Below are 22,904 nucleotides of genomic sequence, written 5' to 3' on the forward strand. Positions count from 1 at the left end.
AACCCTTGCCATCAGCCTTTTCTGATGCAAATACCTCAAATGGGCATTACATTTTTTGTAACCGCGTATGTTTAAGGTAAATACACACTACTGAGATCTGGAAAAACATCCCTTCTCTGTCGTTGGTGCTGAGCCTATGGTCTGGGTTCACTGTGGTCGATTTTGCTTTCCACTTAGATTAAGAGAATTTAAAGAGAAATAAGTGTGAAATCATCAATAAAATGTTAAAACTGACAAATCAAAATACATATAACAAGATGGGAAAGATGGACAGGAAACCATGCCCACTTATGCGACCAGATGTGTATTCAGTTTCATACAATTGACAATCAGCTTTTTTTTTTTAACATATCATTATAGAGACTCACTGTAGCACCAGGGAGCAGTTGCCCAGACCAGCCACACAAAACCAAATGTGCAAATGCATCTGCTGGAGGTGTTTTCCACCAGTTCATGCTAATAAAGTTATGATGGGGATGGACCACACAAACTTCTAGAGATATGCATCATTGTAAAATAGCTTCAGATAACCTATAAATTGCACTTACGATTTTTAATTTGTTAACCACTATAATTAAATAGTTTTTCCTATAGCATTGTCTTCTGTGATTGCAGTGATTTACACTGTAATTGGAGAGTCCTTGATTGAGAAGCCGACATGTAGAACATTCGTAAGACACTGTGAATGGTGCAGTGGTGTGAAGGTTATGTAATGTAATATAATTGCTTATGTTAGCATCTTACAATCCTAGTGATGTATTGGTAACAAGGGTATCACCTTCAGATAAGGCCATAATAGCTATAATGGATTACAATGTACCACTTACAAATTATCACAATGCATTCATTTAAATATTCATAATTTATCCATCCATCCAACCATCCATCCATTTCCTTCTGCTTATCCTGTTAAGTATCGTGGGGGGCGGCACGGTGGTGCAGTGGTTCGCCACGGTGCCTGAAGGTTTCGGGTTCCAGTCCCGGCTCTGCACGGGATCTTTCTGTGTGGAGTTTGCATGTTCTTCCCGTGCCAGTGTGGGTTCTCTCCTGGTACTCTGGCTTCTTCCTGTGTCATGAGATAACTTTTGTTGTGATTTGGCGCTATATAAATAAAACTGACTAAATTGACTTGACTTCCTACCGTTCAAAGACATGCAAGTGGGGACTAGACTAATTGGATCCTTTAATTGACCGGAGGTATGACTGTGAGTGTGAATGGTTGTCTGTCTATATGTGTTGGCCCTGCGATGGACTGGTGACCTGTCCAGGTTGTACCCCGCCTCTCATCCATAGCCACTGGGATAGGCTCCAGCCCCCCCGCTACCCTGAACAGGAATAAGCGGAAGACAATGAATGGATGGATGGATGGGTCGTGGGGGGCTAACCCTAACCCTATCCCAGTGGCTTTTGAGCGAGAGGTGAGGTTCACCCTGGACAGGTCGCCAGTCCATCGCAGGGCCAACACATAGAGACAAACAACCATTCACACTCACATTCATACCTACGATCAGTTTAGAGTATTCAATCACCCTAGTCCCTATTTGCATGTCTTTGGACGGTGGGAGGAAGCCGGAGTACCAGAGAGAACCCACGCAGGCACAGGGAGAACATGGAGACTCCACATAGACAGATCCTGTCTGTGAGATCCTGATCTTGCTTTGAGACTACAGTGCTAACCACTTCACCACCGTGCCGCCATTCATAATTTATGAAAACAACTTCTTAAAATGTATGATTTATTACTCAGTTGAATGTACGATTTTTAACATCAAAAATTCCATAGTCCAAACCAACAGGAAGCAGCATATCAGCAGAAAGTTGGGGTGTCCACCTTATAGTAACAGACAAGGAAATACAATGTCCACGGCATGAACCAGAATGAGATTGATAATACAAGTGGAATATATAAATTCCTGCTGTTGAGGGGCTGGCCTTGGCCTTTAACAAAAACTGTACTGTCCCCAGATACAGAAGGTTAAGTATGACATTTTTCATCATCAGTGTGTATGTGCCTGCAAAGACATCTTTGTACGTCCTATTAATTTTGACTGCACATATTTGTTCATGCTGAAGGGCAACAGTTGAACTCTGATGTGTAATAAAGCCCTCCATGTAGTAAGGGACAGAGTGAGGATTGCAGAAAAAGCTGTGAGTAGAGCCACTCTAATTAAAAAAAAATGTAAAGCAAAATCTAGGATAATGCCCCAGGTAGTTAGAGCACAGTAGCATCTCTACAAATGCAACATAGTGACATTAGGAAAAGTGTTTGTTGGCCAGCAGAAGCATCCTTCAGCGAATGTTTGACTTAAGTTATAAGATAGCTGGGGAAGATAGCAACATAAGGACATAGGCTGACTAAAGAAACAAAAAACATCAAACCAAAGAAAGATACAGAAGAGGAGGAAGAAGACAAAACAAGATTTCTAATGTCCAACTTTTCTCTCCTGCCTGCTTCCTCCTTTTTTTTGTTAAAAATAAAAATTGCACTCTGATGGTGCTCATATGAGGAAAACAAGTATGTCAGGTCCATGGGCTCAAATCTTCATGCCAAGCTTGGCTTTCTGTGGAAACAACACATGACAGAGATTAAATGCATTATACTCCTCAATCATCTTCTTATCAAGATACAGAGAAAATAAATAAAATTGAGAGTTTTGAAATGTGTATTTTGAAACAACTAGTAGTAACAAACATTGTGTATAGCACCTTTCATATTGTGATTAAACTCAGTGATTTTACAACAAAGAGTCCAGAACACTAATATTGAGATACAATGAAAATAATATACGTCACAAGCAGACAATAAAATCACAAAATAATCAGAGTAAAATTAATCAAAAATCAGCATCAGTAAGCAAATGTGAACGTGAAGGCAAAAGTACAGACATATGCTTTAAAATCTTAAAAGTGCAAAGGAGATGTCTGTAGTGATTGCAACCTGACGCTCCTTTTAATGTGGCAAGTCCTACCCAGACTTTTGATTGTTTTAACACTGACAATTTGAGTTAAGGATGGCCAAACACCATTTTGTTGATCATGATGCATTATTTCACACAAAGCAACACATCAAAGGGGATTTTCAAGATTCCTTATTGTGTCCCTATAGTTATTAATTCAACATATCAATAGGTAGCAAATATTATTATGTAGAAAAAAGTTACAACTTTTATAAATCTTGGATCATCTTGAGTTGGATCCATTCAATGAAAAACATCTCATCATCAGATAATCCACTCTCAAAGCCTGAGCCATTATCCAGATCACTGGGACCAAAGTCTATAGTGGTGTCCTCATAGATGAGTTGGGCCACTTAAGCTGCAGTATGTTTCTGTGGTGTTATTTTTTTCCCCGACATTGTGCACTGCTCTACCAATTGTGTCTTTTCGGTGTCTGACACTGACCTGTTGTCAGTCCAGTGATCAAAACTGGATTATGGACATAATTTGTCATGGAGGAAAACATGATAACCCAGGAATCAGTAAGATATGTTGTTTTACTCTATTATGCGACTGACAAGTATGGTTAAATACTGGAGTAAACAAATAAGGCAATTTATTATTTTGCAGTCTTTAATCTGTCTAGTTGTAAAAAGATACTGTTGTGCCAACTCAACCAGGTCAAGAGATTAATTCAGAGATTTGACAACTAATCAATCTGAAGAAAGGACTTTCAGCCTTTGAGGCCTAACACCCCTTTCTGAAGCCTGCATTTGAGTGACCATATGCTCTTAAGACAAAGGGTCATAAAAATGGGGTCATCTCTGGCCACTGACCCCCCCCCCCCCCCCCAAAAAACCCTGCGCCCCACTTGACCAGAAGTTCCCGTGCCGCAACACTATTGGCTGAGAGCCAACACCAACCTGCAGGAAGTGACATCACTGGCCTTTCCAGATAAAAGTTTGAGCTGAGATCTGATCGTTCTCTTTCGATTCAACTCTTTCGCTGCAACTCTTTGAGACAGCCACGGTGAAATCTCGGCCAAGGGACACCCCCCACCCCCTTTTTACTCATCCAGACAAGAGACATCATTGAGCCACGCTACCCACGTGAACTGGTCCCATGTGAAAGAAAACTCGGTCCAGCTTGTTCACCCTTCTAACAGTAAACTCCAGCAGATCCTTGCAGGCTGCCTGCCGCTGTTCTGCTGCCCTCCGAACCGAGCCAACCCGCGCTCTGGATCAATGGAGATCGAATCCATTACTGCTCCACCGGGTCAAGTAAGGATTCCTCTAACTAGGCATTTTCTGGGCAGAGAAATAGCTTAGTTGTGTTTGTATAATGTCCATGAATATACTGTTTATGTGACGGAAGTCCTGTAATTAGCAGATACTATTACATAGCATTATACGGTATCTATTATGTTAGTTATTAATAACCGTAACATTTCAAGAAGGTGTTACATGTTATTAATTCTGCACAATCCTGCACAAGTGTGTTAATACACATTTTTAGGTTTACTTCTGTCCTTTCCTCTCTCTATCTCTCCCTCTCTTTTTCGCTAACCACTCCACGCTTTATACCTCCACGGTGCTAACTAGCGTGTGTGTGTGTGTGTGTGTGTGAGCATGTGTGAGTGAGGGAGAGTGAGTGAGTGTGTGTGTGTGTGTGTGTGTGTGTGTGTGTGTGTGTGTGTGTGTGTGTGTGTGTGTATATGAAGGAGAGAGTGAGGAGAGGAGGGGAGGGGGGAGCCTGGTTGCCTAGCAACCAGTTAGTGTCGCAGCGGGGCTAGTGTCGCATTTTAGTTTCCCTGAACTCATAAGGGTGGTGCCCCGAATAATTAATATTCATGATATTTAGATGAGAGTCAAAGGAGTGCACATCAACGCACATCTGTATTAATGATTAAATTCAGCCAAATTCAAAAATAATTTTCTAAAAAATACTTGAACAAAAAAATAAGTAATAGGTACTGTTGTAAAGGCTCAGTTGTGTAGTTTCACGTGATCTGAATGTGATCGAGCTCAGACTATCCATTCCAGAGATATTTGTGTGCAAAGACTTTGTATCTAAGGTCATGCACTTTGTGTAAATGGGTCCCTAAGTGTTAATGTTGGATGACTGGGTTTTGTTCAGTGCTATGTAAATGGTTACAGAGCGAGGAACAAAGGGATGACAGGGAAATGAAAGATCAAGGAAAACACCACAGCACTATTTTTCCCCTTACATATGTGGCAGCATGAGGTGTGTCACTCATGCTGTAGGCCAGGGGTGTCCAAACTGGTCCAGTAAGGGCCGGTGTGGCTGCAGGTTTTCATTCCAACCTAGCAAAAGCAACACCTGATCCAACAAATGAGCTGTGTGGACACAGCTTAGTTGATTTAAGTAGATTCAGGTGTTGCTTTTGCTCGGGTGGAATGAAAACCTGCAGCCACACCGGCCCTTACTGGACCAGTTTGGACACCCCTGCTGTAGGCAATTTGGCCTACCCTGTGCAGGACATGCACACTATAAAAGAAGGTAGCCGTCACTTTAGTGCTGTCTTGCTCTGCTGCTGAAGGCATGCCTCCCCCTCTTGGTTGCTTCACTTCTGTGGAACTGTGTCGCAGTTCCATATGCTCCCTTCACCTTTACCCTGTGCTGTCAGACACTGGCTCATCTAAATTACTCCATAGGATGGCCGTAAGGCTACACTAACAGTGTCCAGAAACGCTGCTGCTTTGCCCAGCTTAATTATACAGCTTTGCCAATACAGCTTTGTCTGTACTAGTGTGTTTCTGCTGGCTTCGGCCATTGACACTTTGCCTCTGTTCAGTTGTTTCAAGCACTCGTACTGTGCCCACCGGTGCCTGTTATCCTGATAGATGGTAGTTCTTCGGCCTTTCTTCTTAACCATCTTTCGTAGGCTGCTATGGTGTGGTCCTCATGAGTTTTCGTTTTTCATTTTTAGTAGTTATAGTTTTTTTTATAGTTCACATTGCCTTCACTTGTCTGGATATTTTCTTCATATATATAAATTGATATACTTTGTTCTATTGTTGTTTACAGTGTCTGTTATAGTTTGGTTTCTTTCTTCATGAGAGGAGGTGATCTCCTGCTTCCTCATTTTGTTATTTTTTTTCTTTTTGATTCTGTTGTTTGTGTATGCATATGATTTAGGGAACCCCTTTTCATTGATTCTCTGTCTCCCCTTTATAAAAGCTGTGTGCCTAAGGTGGTGGAGCTGGTTTTTGGGTGGCAGAATCTCCCCATTGTATGCTGTGCTGCACACCCCTGTGTTGAGTGTGTTCTTCTTTTTTTTTTTTGTCGTGTAGTGGCATGTGTGAGTGTCACGTGTGACTAGGGTGCCTTTCTGAGATTCTGTCCGCTTTGGTTGCCCATCTCCCCAGCTCTGATCAAGTTCCCATTTCCCTGTTCTTATTTGTGTGAATGATGCTAGTATTTTAATGTCTTTTCAATAAAGTTTGCCATCTCCCTTTAAGTGGAACCACGTCTCTCACTTATTAGTGCAATGAACCTGAGTGTCCTGTGTGTTGCAGATATTGGAACAGTAGAGATAAATTATATTACCTAGGTGAAATGCAAAGGGTGGCATTATCTGTCATTCTTTTGGTTACTGGAGTGAAATTCATATTTCACTATTTTAGTCAAATACCAATACTCTACAATATCACAGTCTCCAGCCTGCTCTACCCAGTCATTTTCCAACACCACACGCCTGTGCTCCAGAAGCACCTGCATCATATTCACAATCATCTCACCTGCTCAATCACCTGCAGCCCTCTTAAGCCCAAGCTCCACACACACCATTTACCAGATTGTCTTTGCTCTCATGCAAGACTTTCCAACAAGTTATTTTGGTCTGATCACCTGTTGCCAATCTTTTTCGTCCCTGTTTCTGCCTGTCTGCCTGCCTGCCTTGCCCTTGGACTGACTATCAGATCCTAACCTGTTTCTGCCCTGACCATTCATCTGATCCCTGGCTAACAACCTTGTCTTCCGTACCTGACAATGAGACAACCTGTAAGTTCCAACTGTTGTGGTTACCTGACCCCTTGCCTGGTGTCGATTATCCAACTGTCTACTCCCTGGTTTCCTATTTTTTTGGACTGCTAAATACATCAAAGACTCTGCTCCTGTTCAGTTGAAAACATAACCACCTTGTGACCTGGTGGTGACATCTGACTCTCCCATCGATAACATGAGTTCAATAAATACTTGATTGTTACATCAACCTGCTACTTCACATCTGGGTTCTTTCCTGTTTCTCTGGCTATGACAGATGTACAGTATGTTCCACTTTAACTTTTTTTTGCATCCATTGTTCCCCAAGGTACATATTTTTATGTAAAGGTGAGTTTTGGATCTTTTTCAGGGGCAATGCAGCAGCTAGTTTCTGGAGGACCTGTTAATCTTTTCTTTTTTTTTTTTAATCCCACTGTCCCTAACTGTAGGGTTTCCTCTTTTACTGTTAGTATAGATATGGAGAGAGCGCTACAAGAATTGAGGAATTTAGTTGCGCAGTTGAGAGTAGATAACGAGAGGCTGCGATAGGAACAGACTGCAGCTGTGCCTGGTTCTAGCACTGCACCCCTTACGACTTCTGTGCCCCCTACTTCTCCTTTGATTCCGAGTGCCCCTGTAATGGAGCCTTACAAGAAGCATTCTTTTCGCAATCATAAGAAGGGGAGGCACCGTGGGTGTGGCGCAGTGTGCCTGAGATTTGTTCCTGAACGTTCTACCCCTCCCCCACCCTGCACATTCAAATCTCAGGTACAGTGCACCACACCTGTGGCGCGAGCCCTTCACCTGAGACCTGACTTTGTTCTGACATTGGCTTTGGCTTTGTTGAAATATGTGGCAACAAAATGAGGGAAACTCATCTTAAATGACAAATTTTTGTAAGTCTTCGTTGAAAATTTACATCAAAATTTAGACCAATTCACAGCTACAATTAATTGCTGCTTTATCACAGGGTTCTCAAGTCTCACACATTCAGAGTGTGACACATGGATGTTAAACTGTTCACACTCTGATCCACCACAACTGGTATTATATTCAAATTTATCGTGTTGCGCCACCAACACCGCCAGATGTGCAGTGAAATTAAAACGGCATGGACATCGTGGAGGACACTAGGCACTTGGCGCGCTCCAGCCAATCAAAAAACAATATACTGCTACATCGCAGCCAGTCAGAAAATAGCATTGCTGTATCTAGGTAATCTGACTGTAGCAACTTTAGCGAGAAGAGGATGCAGACAACGTGTAGGCTACATGATGAGAGCGCCATGAGCGCAGTAAGTTAAGTCATTATTTGATTTTGTGGCCTATCATGACATGAAAATAACCAGAGCTCATCTTAGGGAATTTCAGCTTTTAACATTTTGACAAGACCATATGTGAACTTAAGCCAACACTCACGCGCACGCATACACATGAACCTACGTCACAATAAATCCTTCACAAAATTATCATAATGCCTACCTCCCTGCCCCCAGGAAAGATCTCACTCTAACCTGATATCAAAATTGAGAGCCCTGTTATCATGTTAACGTTATGTTCAGGGTGCACATAACTGGTGCGCAGGTGCGCATGCGTCATTCAAATGCATGCTGTGTGGCACATCAAACGCGTTGAAACGCTCTTGCGCACAAACAGCTGGGACCGCTGGGAGAGGAAGCACTCATCAAAATGTCCAAGAAGCAAGCCCCGCTAAGTAACTATTTTGGTGTTCCACCACCACCTCCAAAAAGACACCACACTGAACCACCACCTGAGCCGCACAAAAAAGAGTGTTCATGGAAAAGTGGCTGCAGGAGGTCAGTTGGCTCCAAACTGATGATGAACACACTGTGATGTGGTGCAAAATATGCTGTGAACATCCTAATCTGGCTGATAAGAGCAACGGCATTTATATAGGGACAAAGAATTTCAGTCATCCACCTTTTGACAAGCATGAGAAAAGCAAAGAGCACGTTAACATGGTGCAAACAATTGATAACAGGAGGGGCAGCCAGGATCAGAGTCGCCCTCTTGACGTGTGGCAGGATGAAATTAATGCAGCGTCAAGCACTGTCTAATATATTTTTGTTGGCTTTTCACAAAGCCAAACATGCACGTCCTATGCGCTCTTTTGAAGAGGACGTTCCACTGTTACAAAGGCTTGGCATTAATGTCGGGACTCCATATCACTCACATGAGGGGGGACCTGAAATCATGGAGACGATTGCTAAAACTATCAGCTCAAACCACATGAAACATTAAAAGCAGCCGAATTTTGGGGTCTGCTCTTTGATGATTCAGAAGACATAAACAACACAGAGCAGGAAATCGTGTACATTGTGTCGGTGTCAAGCAACGGAGAGTACAGCAGCGGCAATTGCTCTCAGACTGCAAGGGAAGCTCAGCTTCCCCTAAATGCTACAAGTGATGATAGTGACCTGAAAAATGTATGCACAAAGCGTTTTCACTGTTTCCTTGCCAACATGCTTGACATTGGGAAAGTCTTGCAGTCCCTCTCTCTTAAGTTTCAGCAAGATAAACTGACTATTGGTGAAAGTCAGTTTATCTTGCTGAAACGTAGCTCATGGTAGCTATCGGACAGTTGACACTGTTAGTTGACTGTGATGACCAGCAGTACAGGAAAGAGACTGTTGCAAATGTGGATGGTGACAGGGACAAAAATAATGTACTGAGAGGTCTAATTGAGGAGTTTGAAACTAGTGATTCTCGAGATAAGGAGGCTGAGATGCACTACCAGCTGGAGGTTAAAAGGATGCAAATGGATGCAGATAAAGCTATACGGCTGCGTGAGCTGGAGCTGGAGTCACAGCAGTTGACTCAGATGTCAGGTGCCACTCCGAGTTTATATAGGCCTTCCTCCACCACTTCTTCCCCGAGGCATTCGATGTAGGTGAGAAAATTTTTTTGGTGCCTACATTTAAGGAGACTGAAGGAGACTTAAGTAGATTTCTATTTTTGCGCGTTTGAGCGCATTGTACAAGCACTGCAATGGCCACCTGAACGTTGGGCTTTTTTGCTGCAATGTAAGATTCAGGGAAAAGCACAAGAAGCTGTAGCCTATAGAGGAAAGTCTTAAGTATGATTCGGTGAAGGATGCAATTTTGCGTGCATATGAACTAGTTTTGGAAGCCTATAGGCAAAAGATTTACAGACAAGAAAGCCCCATCCAAGTCTTATGTTGAATTTGCCAGGGAAAAGGGAATTCTGTTTGATATATGGGCTACAGCTTGCAAGGCTAATGATTTTGATTCGTTGAGGGAGTTAATATTACTGGAGGACTTTAAGAAGTGCCTTCCAGAGTGTATTGTTGTATACAACAATACACTCTGGAAGGCAACAGAACAGAAAGTTTCAAAGCTCTCTGCGGCTGCTGTGTTGGCAGATGAGTTTGTTTTAACTCATAAAACAATTTTGTCATCCGGCTCTGTTGAAAAGCCTCATCAGCCTGCACCTGGGCAAAACGCTCCTCCCCCTGCTAGTGTTACAAAAGAAGATAGGGAGTGTCTCTATTGCCACAAACCTGGTCATATCATTGCTAACTGTCTGGCTCTGATACAAAAACAGTCTTCTACTCGCACCTCTGCCACAAAACCAAAAAGTGTTGGTCTGATAAGAGCTGAGCCCCGAATCAGTTCGGACCTGAACAGTGAAACTCTGGATGCCTGTTTCAACCCATTTTTTTTTTGTTTCACTCACAGATGAGCCAAGTGATCAGTGCTCCATGCGCATTCTGCGTGACATCCCAGTCAGTAATCCTGGCTGAGGCATTGCCTTTTTCAGACCAGTCATCATGTTGGTACAGTACTCTTTTATGTAGCACTGAATTAGGTTGTGCTCCCCGTCCAGAACATAGAATACATATCTCGTCCAAATTGTGTAGTGGTTTCCTCCCCATCGCTATCTGCCCGTTGCTTTCTATTCCAGGCGTAACGTTTTTAATGGGTAATGATATAACCCGTGGAAAAGTTACTCCTGCACTGGAAGTGTCAGATAGCCCTCAGAGTCCACGAGAAGAAAATGTTTCGCCACCTCTCAATCTTTTTCCCTCCTGCGTATCACTCGTGCTCAGGCTCACAAAACAAATGACATTTCTCTCGCTGACAGTATGCTGATGCCTTCTCAGGTGAGGTCCCAAATGAGATGGAGAACACCTCAGATTCTGTTTGTGTTATTGCAGCTGAGCAAGTGCCCTCTGCCAGCCCCGTAATAATGGCTCGTCGCTCCCAGTGCTAAATCAGGTCATTTCTCCCACCCTGTTACATCCCATACCTGCCATAGGAGGAATATTCAAACGTATTATAATAGACTGTGTCAGACAAATTCCAAAAGCTAAAAACAGAAATCAATACATAATAACGATCATGTGTGCTACCACTCACTTTCCTGAAGCAATTCCTCTGAGAACAATCACTGCCTCATCAGTCGTAAAAGGACTAACAAAGTTCTTTTCTACATTCTGCCTTACCCCTGTAATCCAAACAGACGAGGGCACCAACTTCACATCCAAACCGTTTAAACAGGTGCTGCAAACCGTGGATGTAAAGCACGCTGTTTACAGACCGTATCATCCCGAATCCCAGGGCGCGTTAGAGCGCTGGCATCAGACGTTAAAGTCGATGCTTCGAAAAATGCTTTATGGAAACTTCCAAAAATTACTTGTGGTTCCTAGAGTTTCTAAAAGTAGAATGGGAGCCAGAGCCTTCAGCTGTCAGGCTCCCCTCCTGTGGAACTGTCTCCCAGTTTCAGTCTGGGATGCAGACACCCTGTCAACCTTTAAGAGCAGACGAAAGACCTTCCTTTTTGATCAGGCTTAGAGGTAGGGCTGCTTAGGCTAGCCCTTAGATATGCTGCTATAGGCTTAGGCTGCTGGGGGATCTCCCATGGTGCACTGGGCTTCTCTCTCCCCCTCTCTTCTCTCTCTGTCCTCCTAGATGTGTCATACATAAATCATACTCATACGTATTACTAACTTGTCTTCTTCTCCAGAGCCTTCAGACTCCCTGCATCCCAGATCCCAGGTGCTGCTGGAGGAGGCTGCAGACCTGAAGAGGCTCAAGCTCCCACCCGTAGATCCACCTGCTCACGTCTCCATCTGTGCATCAGTCTCTTCCCTTTCTCTCTCTCTTTATCTCTGTCCCACTCTTTCCTTCTGCATATCTGTCTTCCTCCATTACACTGGGCAACAATTTTTTACTTTTGTAATGTTGTCTAGATTTCTACAACTGATTTAGGGTATTTTTGCACGGCTGAAACAGGAAATGGCATCCATTTCTCTCCATCAGGTCAGGTTTTTGTGCTAAGTTGATTTAAAAAAAAATCAGATCTTGTGACAAAATTGATTACATTTTTGTGGCATTATCAGCTGATTTTTGTCAACACATATCATCCTAAATATGTTTTTAAGAGAAAAAAATGTTTTTCCAACAACATAATTGATTACCTGATAGAAACATCAATTACTGTAAACCAGGGGTGTCCAAACTGCTCCAGTAAGGGCCGGTGTGGCTGCAGGTTTTAATTCCAACCGAGCAAAAGCAACACCTGATCCAACAAATGAGCTGTGTGGACACAGCTTAGTTGATTTAAGTAGAATCAGGTGTTGCTTTTGCTTGGGTGGAATGAAAACCTGCAGCCACACCGGCCCTTACTGGACCAGTTTGGACACCCCTGCTGTAAACTGAATGGTGGGCATTGATAAAGGTAAGTACACGTAAATTGCATGTTGCTTCACCATTGTTAAAACTTCAGGGCTTGAACTTCTGTTTCTTCGAACTCCTGGAATGCTCAGCGGCATAGAGGTCTCTCTTCAGAGTCCAACAGTAGTCAGCCATCATGACTGCGTCCCAGCGACCCTAAAACCTTGTCTCCATCTCTTTCATGTCCTGATGGAATCTCTCCCCCTGCTCGTCACTCATTGAACCCAGGTTCTCATATGTGAAAATAGGTAGTGCATCTTGATGCTCATGTTGCAGCCCACGTTTCTGAAAGCAGTCAGCATGTTGTTGACAAGTTCTGCGTAGTTTCTGGCTTTATTATTGCCAAGAAATTTCTTCACTACCAGAACAAATGCCTTCCACGCTTCCAGTGCCACTTCGTTCACTGAGTTTTCGAACTCCGGATCTCTGATGAGCTGACGGATCTGAGGACCGTCAAAGATGCCAGCTTTCTTTTTCTCCATGGTCAATCCTGGAAAAGCCTGGCACAAGTAAGTGAAGCAGTCACCATCCTTGTCCAGAGCCTTGGTGAACTGCTTGATTAAGCCGAGCTTGATGTGCAGCGGTGGGAAGAGTATTCTGTCTCTGTCCACCAGAGGGTCGTTGATGACGTTCCTTTGTTTGCAAGGCACCATTTCCTCCCGCACAGACCAGTCTTTTTCTTCGTGTAATGCTGTGCACGGTCTCTACTATCCCACATGCACAGAAAACATGGGTACTTGGTGAAGCCAGACTGTTGTCCCAACAAAAAGTTCACCATCTTCAGGTCAACACAGATAAACCACTTATGCTGATCATAATCAATTTTCTCCAGCACATACTTCACCGCTTCATACTTCTCCTTCAGTGTAGTCGAGTGAGCGATTCGTACAGAGGCAAACTCCACATATGTAGCAGAACGCTTATTTCTGCACGATCTTCTGGTCGAAGCCATCTCATTCACCTGCAATATAAAAATGGGTACAAACCCTAACTCCAGGTCATAAATTGGCGCATGTAGGTATTGTACATTCTTCAGAGTTGAGACAGCTGCCCCATTAACTTTAGTTTTGATCCACCAACTTTACGCTGTCCCGCACCAATTTTTGGAAGATTTCAAAGTTTTATGACTTCAAACTGATCCCTTTTCGACATAATCACCCAGAACTATTGGACCTGAATACTTCTTGTCATTAAAATGATCATTTCCAATCAACACAATTATTCAACATGGCTTTTTACCCCCACCAACTTCTTCTAAAATGCTCCACACATGCGTACATGAGAACAAAAACGTAAAAAAACGACATGTGGCCATAGCTCAAAAACTTGACCTGATTGAGCAAAACCAATGTGATTTTTGGACTCAGCGCATCAGATTCATCCTAAATCAGCTGAAAAAACGCAGACAACAAATTTGTTGTTGACCAGTGTTATCTGTCTTAATCGCTGCCCCGCTCTCTTCCCCCCCAACCGGTCAAAGCAGAAGGCCTTCCCCATTGAGCTGGGTCTTGGTCTGCTCAACGTTCCTGCCTGTTAAAAGGAAGGTTTTTGTCGCCGCTGTTGCAGGATGTGCTTGCTCATGGAGAATTGTTGGATGTAAATTCATTGAAGGAGCGTGGTACTAGACCTGCTCTACCTGTTAAGTGTCATGAGATTTTGTTGTGATTTGGCGGAATATAAATAAAATTGACTTGACTTGACTTGATTGACACACATGGCTGTGAACTCAAGCGGACACCACAAGACACCGTTGAGCCACGCTACCCGCGTGAACTGGTTCCCTGGTGAACAAAAGCTCAACCAAGCTTGTTCACCCTCCACCAGTAAACTCCAGCAGATCCTTGCAGGATGCCCGCCGCTGTTTCTGGGAAACTCGGACCTGCGACCCGGACCAGCGGAGATTGAATACCTTATTGTCCCACCTACTGTATGCATACATACATGTATACCAGTCCCTCCAGGATTTCACTGAGTTTTTTTGTGATTGTGCGATCAAAAAAGCTTGATTTTGCAGCGGCTTCTCCCAAAAATTGCGCTATAATTTGTGAGGCTTTACTGTATGTGACTTTTTGCAGTAAAATTATGTTAATTGGCAAAAATTGCAATTCAATAAAAAATGCAATTTTAAGAGAACAAACCAATGTAAAAAAAGTTGTATATAATCACTTTCTTTATGATAAGCATACCTGAAACTACAGAAACAGTCAAAAATATTTAGTTCTCATCTTGTTATAAGTTTGTTTACATGAAGTTTGCTTTTCAATTATCAACAAAAATGATGATGTAATTTTACTTAACATGCGCTGGAACAGAGACGAAGCTGCAGCAGAGATGCTGGAGAACTCCTGTCCCTCTCATGTTGTGTATTTTCTGATCAGTGGCACATATGCAGATACAGACATTATAACACTTTAAATTACATTAAAACACTCATATGATACTGGTTTGACTGTCTATTTCCCATCTCATGCTCAAGCCAGCATGAGCAGTGGGAGAGTTGCGCCAGTTCTGCATGTCTGCTGCAGCGTGTCATCTGGAGATTCCAAGGCTTGCCAGTGATTTACACAACAGGCGCGCAGCTCTCTGCAAAAATAGACCATGAGACGGCCAGTAGACAGTCATATTAGCACTGGTTCTCTGTACTATACTCTGGAACAATGTGGGGGCTGGGAACCTGTTTGGCCTGGCCACCACCCATTGAGCAAGAACAAAAGGAAACACGCTGATGCTAATGATCATCAACGTGAGCATGACTCCAGGTTCGCTCAGCTCTGAAATGTGCCAGGAGTTCATCGGTACAATGGAACAATGTGGGGGCTGGGAAGCCGTTTGGCCTGGCCACCACCTATTGAGCTAGAACAAAAGGATACACAGTGATGCTAATGATGACCTTTCAGCCCATCCTACTGTGAACGCAGCCAGCTCAGCACTACACATGCCTGAAGGAGTGAACATCAACGTGAGCATGATTCCAGGTTCACTCAGCTCTGAAATGTGCCGGGAGTTCATCACTTCAAATGCACAAATGCAGTGAGGTTCACAAACCACTAGCAGTTTGTTAGAATAGACCTGCTGTCAAGCAGCTCTCTAATAATTAAAATAGATGTCACACTGTGTGGAAGAGCGCGGAGCATCAAGATCTTTGGATTTATACTTTATCCAAAACCTGTTGAGCGAAGTCTTTGTAGTATCTCACAACACAATGTTAATATCTGTGGCACAAATTGGTTTGTAATTACTGGAGGTAAGCGCTTCCCTCACCCCTCCACCTCCATTACTGGTCACCCAATGGCTACCACCCATTTAGCTACAACAGAAGGATACACACTGATGCCAATGATGACCTTTCAGCCTTTAAGCTGTTTTAGTAAAAAGAAAAACACACACACAGAAGATTCTTTTGTGAATTATGTGTTTATTTGTGTAAAATACAGGGACTGCAACATTAAATTTATCCAGTTTTTTTATTGAACTTTTTTTTTTTTTACAAACAAAAGAAACCTTTTTAGTTCCTGAAACTCTAAATATGTCTTTCAATCAATATAGAATACATACATACTGCAGCATTACATTGATCCAATTTTTTTTAATTGACCATATCTTTTTCAACAACAAAAGACATAAACAAAGCCATGGCCTAATAGGCTGTAGTGATTCCTCAGCGGTGGCATGAAAAGATCTTTCTCACAAACTCATCCTCGTTCATTGCGGTGTGAGTGATGTTTTCCTGTTCACGGCAGAGGATCCCCACTGGCACGTCATTGTACGAACCTCCCTCATCATCAATGTCCTGAAAGAAGGAACAGGGCATGATCACGTTACCATGACAACACAGTGCTACAAACAGACTCAATAAGTACAAACACAGCCAACATGTCTGCCCTGTTCTGTGTCCACCCACTGCCCAGTGCAGAAACCGCTACACTCAGGACAGGTGGAAAGAGTTTGCCTCCTCCAGTAAAGCTTTTAGACTTCCAGCTGAGTGTACACAGAGTCCGGTCATAAAACTTGTGCTTTGAGCAGTGGATGTCTGCTTTGAGTCCACTCGGTGTTTTGTTTTTTTTCCAAACAAAAGCGGATGGTCGCCAGACATGTCGGACCAAAGCGCAGTTATGACTGGGCAGACACCATGTACTCACCCTGTGTCCCACAATATGGACCCCCTTAGCAATTCAGCTGCGCCAACTTACCAGGACGACTGCTGGTCCGTGGTCTGTGGCGGAGCTAACTAGTTCTGGTGTCTGGCTCAGCTCAGCTTGCATTAGCTGTCTGGAAGCAACATACAAGTTACCTGGTTAGCTACCTTGCTAATAGCAAACTAAGCTAACGCTAGCAGTCGGGACTGCAACGGCATGCAGCCAGTAACGTTCCCAGGTTCAAACTTACCGTTTCGTGGCTGAACTGAGGTCTTTCACTGGTGGCTTCCAACGTGGGTCCAACAACCTGCGCGCTAGAACTTCAGCTACCACAGCTGAATTCCGTGTCTTTGCGAGCTCTGAACTTTTTGAATCAGAGAAGACACGGGACAGAACAAATGCCACCACTCTGTCCAAACTGGTATAAACTAGATTTTTGGCTAAATTTGAGGATACTGAGTTGTCTGAGCTCAATCACGTGTACAATAAAATATGCTATTAAAAAGTACAGTTTACTCAGACTTCATAATTAATGTAAAAAAAAGACACATGTTTAAGTAATATAAATTCAGTTTGAGTATGAAACTATTGATAGGACTTAAAAATACATTAAGAGTTTAATGTATACATTAAATGCTGCAGGCATATGACAGTAGAGCCGTTGTCTTCAGACACGGTAACCACTTATAATGACTGCTCCTCCTGGTGGACTGATAAAGCAGCGCAGGTAATTTCCACAAACGGCGCTTAGGGGCGTTACGACTTGGCCCAATGACGTCATCGCAGGGGATCTCATTACAGTCACGGACCTGCCTACTGCCGAGCAGGGTCCGTAGAGGACCAGTCAGGGCCCCAGCATGAGATTGCACGAAATTATAGGCGTCCAGATCTAGATGTAGATGTAGAACCGTTATACCAACATGTTGCTGATCACTTCCCCATTTTCCAATTTACCCTCCTTGATGAAGAAATCAAACAGGATGAGGTAAAAATTACCTACCGGAAATATAATGCAAAAAGTATGGCTAAATTTAAAACACAACTTGTAACTATATCATGGGACATCGTCTACACTCGAACTGCTGCAAATGGAGCATATAAAGCCTTTTCAATCTTTTAATGCAGTTTTCAACAAATGTTTTCCACTAACTACTGCCAAGAATTACACACAAAAACACACAAAACTGTCCAAACACATACCTCCATGCCACCTGGCTCTGTACACCTGTCAGTCGCAATGGAAAAAGGTCACAGAGTCACTATCCCATGTACTGGGCTGCCCCATCCCACTATTTCCCATACTCTGCCTGTGAGGGGATTTTTCATCACTTGATTTGGACAAAACAAACACTAAAAGACTGTGGTCTATCACTAGGAAAACAATACACATTAACTGGAATTCCAAGAGCACCTTACATTTGGCTCACTGGAAATATATGCTTATAATATGCTTATATTAATATGCTATAACACCAACAATGTAAATGATAATACTGCTCTTATTACAGGTATTATTACTATTATCATTATTATATCAAACTTTATTAATATTATCCTGTGATGTCCTCACCCTAACTTTAACTTTAACTTCTTAAGTGGCAGCGGTACAGGAAGTAAAAAACTTCTGCATTTGACAGTTTTCAAATGGCATGCAACAACATATCTCTTCATGTTATACCCCGTTCAAAACCTGACAGTCTAACCATTAAGTAGTACCCAATCACGAGGAATAAATTTACTCATAGCCAGAGCTGGGTTACAATGTTGCTAGATAGACAGCATGCGAAGGAAAACACCTACATACCAACTTTGTACTCCCAACGTCATTATCGCCCAAGCAGGCTGCTTTTCAATAAGCCACTAAGTGTCCATAGATGTGGAATATCAAATGATTTTCTCCAACGTTGTGTATTTCCAGTGTAATCCGTTTACACTGGTAACATTTGCACAGCGCAGCGTATGAAGCATCTAAATTAAAGTTCCCTATCATGACATACAGAGTTGCTGGTATTCATTTAGTCATGACTTGTTTGGTCATGGTGAAGTCCTGCTGAATGCAGAGTCAATCAGTGCCTGGGTTGTTGAGCTACAGAGCTGAAATGCCAATCAGGCCCCAGTTTACAGATCGGACTGTCATTTAAAGAAACGATACCTTGCATGATGTTATCAAGCTTGGTAGGTAATAACAAAGTGCCTGTGTAGTAGCTGTGCGTAAAGTTAGCTTGGCTGTGCAAAACAGTATTGTAGTAGATGCAGGTGAAAGTGAGAGAGCTAGAGAAAAGATTGCCAGTATGTGATTTTCGGCAGAGGAAGTTGCTGATATTGTGCTTCAGTTGTCCAACTCGGACACTTGGACGAGGAGCCTGAAACAATAATAATAGGCCTGCTAATGTTTACTTTTCTTTACTTATGCTGGCTAGTCAGCAACCTAATTTGCATGAGGAATTACATGTGTGAGAAGGTGGATGGGCAAGTTTTGTCTACAGTGAGTCTGAGTGTGTGAGTGGGTGGAATAGCCACACAAAATTACAATTATTTTTGTCATAGTCATATTCAATTTCAATTCAGAATACAGAACATTTTATGAACACTTTTACAGTGATGTATATCATTTTTGATGTTGATGTTTTACTCTATTGTAGTCCATTTGTTCTATTATTGCGATATGTATTTTTATTGTTGCACTATGAGCTGCCTGCATGCTCCAGCGAATAAAAAACTTTTGACGTTTGTTATCCCATCCATCCATTCATCCATCCATTTTCTACCTCTTATCCTGTCAAGGGTCACAAGGGGGTTGGAGCCTTTCTCAGCAGCATTCGGGCATAATGCTGGGTACACCCTGGACAGGACATCAGTCCATTGCAGGGCCAACATATATAGCGAGACATCCTTTCACACTCACAGCCATGCCTATGGTCAATTAAGAGTATCAATAAGCCTAGTCCCCACTTGCATGTCTTTGGACTGTGGGAGGAAGCCAGAGTACCCGGAGAGTACTCACGCAGGCACAGAGAGAACATGCAAACTCCACACAGAAAGACACCGTGCCCGAACTGGGGATCGAACCTGGGACCTTCTTGCTGTGAGGTGATAATGCTAACCACTGCCGCCCGTTATCCCATCCCAAAATGACCAAAGATATCCAAATCCTATACAAGACTACATCCTGCAAATGTTAGTTTTATTTAGCGACCAAGATTGTTTTTGTTAGGCAAAGGGATCTTATGTTATTGTATTTGGGTATCCAGATGTCTTTGTTGAGTCTCCAAATAGGACCCAAGGAAAACACCTAGGGCTTTATGTGTGCCAAACACTGTATACAGGTTAATTTTTTGACATTTTACTCCAGATTTGGACTATATGTAGTCGGGACCTGTGTCCGTGGAATTTTGGAAAAAATTGGAAATATTGTTTTCACCTTAATAATTTTTGCTTTGAGAAGGAATAAAAATTCAATGGGCTGATATGCAATATTTTATGCATTCTTAATTTTTTTGTCTTCAGATAAACAGACTGGTCCCCAAACTCCATGTTGAAAAAAATAGAAAAACATTGTCAAAATTTAACTCACGATGCCAGCAGCATGTTTGGGTTTGACATTGTAGGAAGCCTTCTCCTTGACCTGTCGGAAACATTCTTCTGCTGCTTTTAACCTGCAGAGCAGACAATAGAAATGCTTAGAACTGTAGTTAAATCCATTTGGTTCGTTTGTTGAAAAACTTACTTGAACTGAAGGAAATAAAAACTGCAAAATGCCTTCAAGAATATTTTCTATTTATATTTGTTTTCCTTTAGAGAACTGTGAATAAAATACAAGTTGAATACAAATACTCTTGATAAATACCAAAGTACATTTTTTATTATGATGTACCTCTCCTTGAGAATAGTTTTATTTTCTTTCTTCCACTGTTCCTTAAAGTCAGAGGAAAACTCATGCCAGATGGAAAAGAGTGTGTTCGGTGAAACTTCCTTCTCCCCTGCCTTGGCTTTAACTGAGAAGAACACTGTCAGCTCCAGGAACCTATCAAGAAATAATCCAGAGTTTGCTTATTGAAATTATCAGACACTCGAATAACTGAGGACTATTGTCTAGTTCACATTGAAACCCCCCCCCCCAAACCCCAATATCTACTGTCCCTTAATGTTGCCTCATAAATATCTTAGGATGTGTGTGTGTGTATGTGTATATATATATATATATATATATATATATACTATAATTTGTACACACACACACACACACACACACACTTCTCTCAGTCGCCTACAGTAGCCAGTTTAAACGGGATTATTTCAATGCTTGCTACACTTGGAGAAACATTCTTTGAATTTAAATAAACAGTATAAAATCCATTCATCCATTTTCTACCACTCATCCTGTTAAGGATCGCAGAGGGGCTGGAGCCTATCCCAGCTGACTTTGGGCAAGAGGCGGGGTTCACCCTGGATGGGTCGCCAGTCTATTGCAGGGCTAAGACATATAGACAGACAACCATTTGCTCTCCCAGCCACACCTATGGTCAGTGTAGAGTATCTGATTAACCTAGTCTCCTCTTGCATGTCTTTAGACTGTAGGAGGAGACTTGAGTACCCAGAGAGAACCCACGCAGGCACAGGGAGAACAAACTCCACACAGAAAGACCCAGTGCTTGAGCCGGGGCTAGAACCCGGAACCTTCTTGCTTTGTGGTGACAGTGCTAAGCACTGCACCACTGTGTCACCCTATAACAAAAAAAAAAAAATCAAAGATCTGAAAATATGAGTGACAAGCTTTGTTCTTAAAACTCCATTCAAAATAACTCAAGCTGACCATGTTATATGTTCTGCTGTTTCAGTAACCTTTATTATTATCTATTATTCAACCACTGCAGAAAATTTACGAACAAATAATGCTAAGGAATAGAGATTATGGACCCAACTAAATACTTATTTGTGCAACAATTTTTTCACATTTTTGCATGCTGAACCTGTGTTAAACCATGTACTAGGTTTCTTCTTGTATTGTTCCAGGTCATTCTTGATTCTCAGTGAACATTTGAGTCAAATTTGTCAGAAAAACCCCACATGATACTTTATAGAGATACCAAGTAATTTGAAAATGGATTTTACTTGGACAGAGGATCCAAAAACAACTTGTAATTTACAGGGTATGAAGATCACTTTAGATTGATGGTTGCTCTTACAGTTTGTGTGTGCTGCTGAGATGAATTTCCAAAGTCTCCAGTTCATTTTTAGCTGAGAAACAAGAATCAAACAAATATAAACAAGAATGCTTATTACAAATGATCAATTCAACAATACAACATCTACAGAAAGTTTCTGTGGATCCATGCAATGGAAAAACATTTACATTTATTTCTGTGCACTTTCATAAACCCAACCTCTCTGTATAGAGGCAGTGTTGATCGCTATTAGGCTGTTGGAAAGAATGCAACTCTGCATTTGCAAATTACTGTTGTCTGTACTGACATGTCTAAAAGAAGGGCAATGGTTTAAGAAAATGTTACAAAGAAAGGATTGGATACAACAAAAAGATACCGTATGATTTAACAACCATATTGCAATATTTTGCACATTTTTGTTCTTTACCTTGGGAAAGAAAACTATCCATCTTGTCTTTGAAAGGCTGCAGCGTATCGTCATCTGAAACCTTGCATACCTTTTCCACCTCTGACATACACACTGACAAAAACATTCAAGAAAAAAATGCAATCAAGTCAAATCAAAGACATATTCTACAATACACTATATTTGTAAATGTAAGTGGCATTGTAACGATGCTACAGAAATACGCCAAAAACAAAATGACATGGCACATGAGCATAAAACTCGTGCAATGTAAGCAAACACTTAAATCCTCCATTATTACTGTTGTTGGGGGGAAAGTACATGTGGGTTAAGGGAGAGGTGGGGCTACAGTGTCATCGTCTCAGAAAAGATACAAGAGTGGCATCTCCAGATTTGTCCACTCTGGGACCTAGTTTAAAAAATTAAGTCATCTGGACTCCCAAAACCTCTGGTCCATGTGGAAATCAACACACTCATGAAAAAATTTAAAAGTAAAAAAAAACTTTTACGAATCTAACAACAGGTGGGGGAGCATGAGGG

At 42.1% G+C, this 22,904-nt stretch overlaps 1 protein-coding gene across 3 annotated transcripts in view; it reads right to left on the reverse strand.

The window, feature by feature from the left end:
• Nucleotides 1-1,263: 1,263 nt before the first annotated feature.
• fmn2b (formin 2b) overlaps nt 1,264-22,904 on the reverse strand; it is a 76,388-nt gene continuing 54,747 nt past the window's right edge. The window contains exons 16-20 of one of the 3 annotated variants that reach the window (XM_086196030.1): nt 22,386-22,478; nt 21,980-22,031; nt 20,668-20,817; nt 20,368-20,449; nt 1,264-2,561 (exon numbers count right to left, since the gene is read on the reverse strand). In XM_086196030.1, coding sequence (XP_086052156.1) covers nt 2,535-2,561; nt 20,368-20,449; nt 20,668-20,817; nt 21,980-22,031; nt 22,386-22,478 — 404 coding nt within the window. In that variant the 3' untranslated portion in view covers nt 1,264-2,534. Of the gene's footprint in view, nt 2,562-12,619; nt 13,619-20,367; nt 20,450-20,667; nt 20,818-20,938; nt 21,519-21,979; nt 22,032-22,385; nt 22,479-22,904 lie in introns of those variants that run through there. The other 2 variants (XM_086196029.1, XM_086196031.1) reach the window with 2 other exon arrangements.

The sequence above is a fragment of the Aulostomus chinensis genome, chromosome 23 (assembly GCF_037954235.1).
Source record: "Aulostomus chinensis isolate RoL2024-O1b breed Wild chromosome 23, RoL_Achi_v1.0, whole genome shotgun sequence".
Classification (NCBI taxonomy): domain Eukaryota; kingdom Metazoa; phylum Chordata; class Actinopteri; order Syngnathiformes; family Aulostomidae; genus Aulostomus; species Aulostomus chinensis.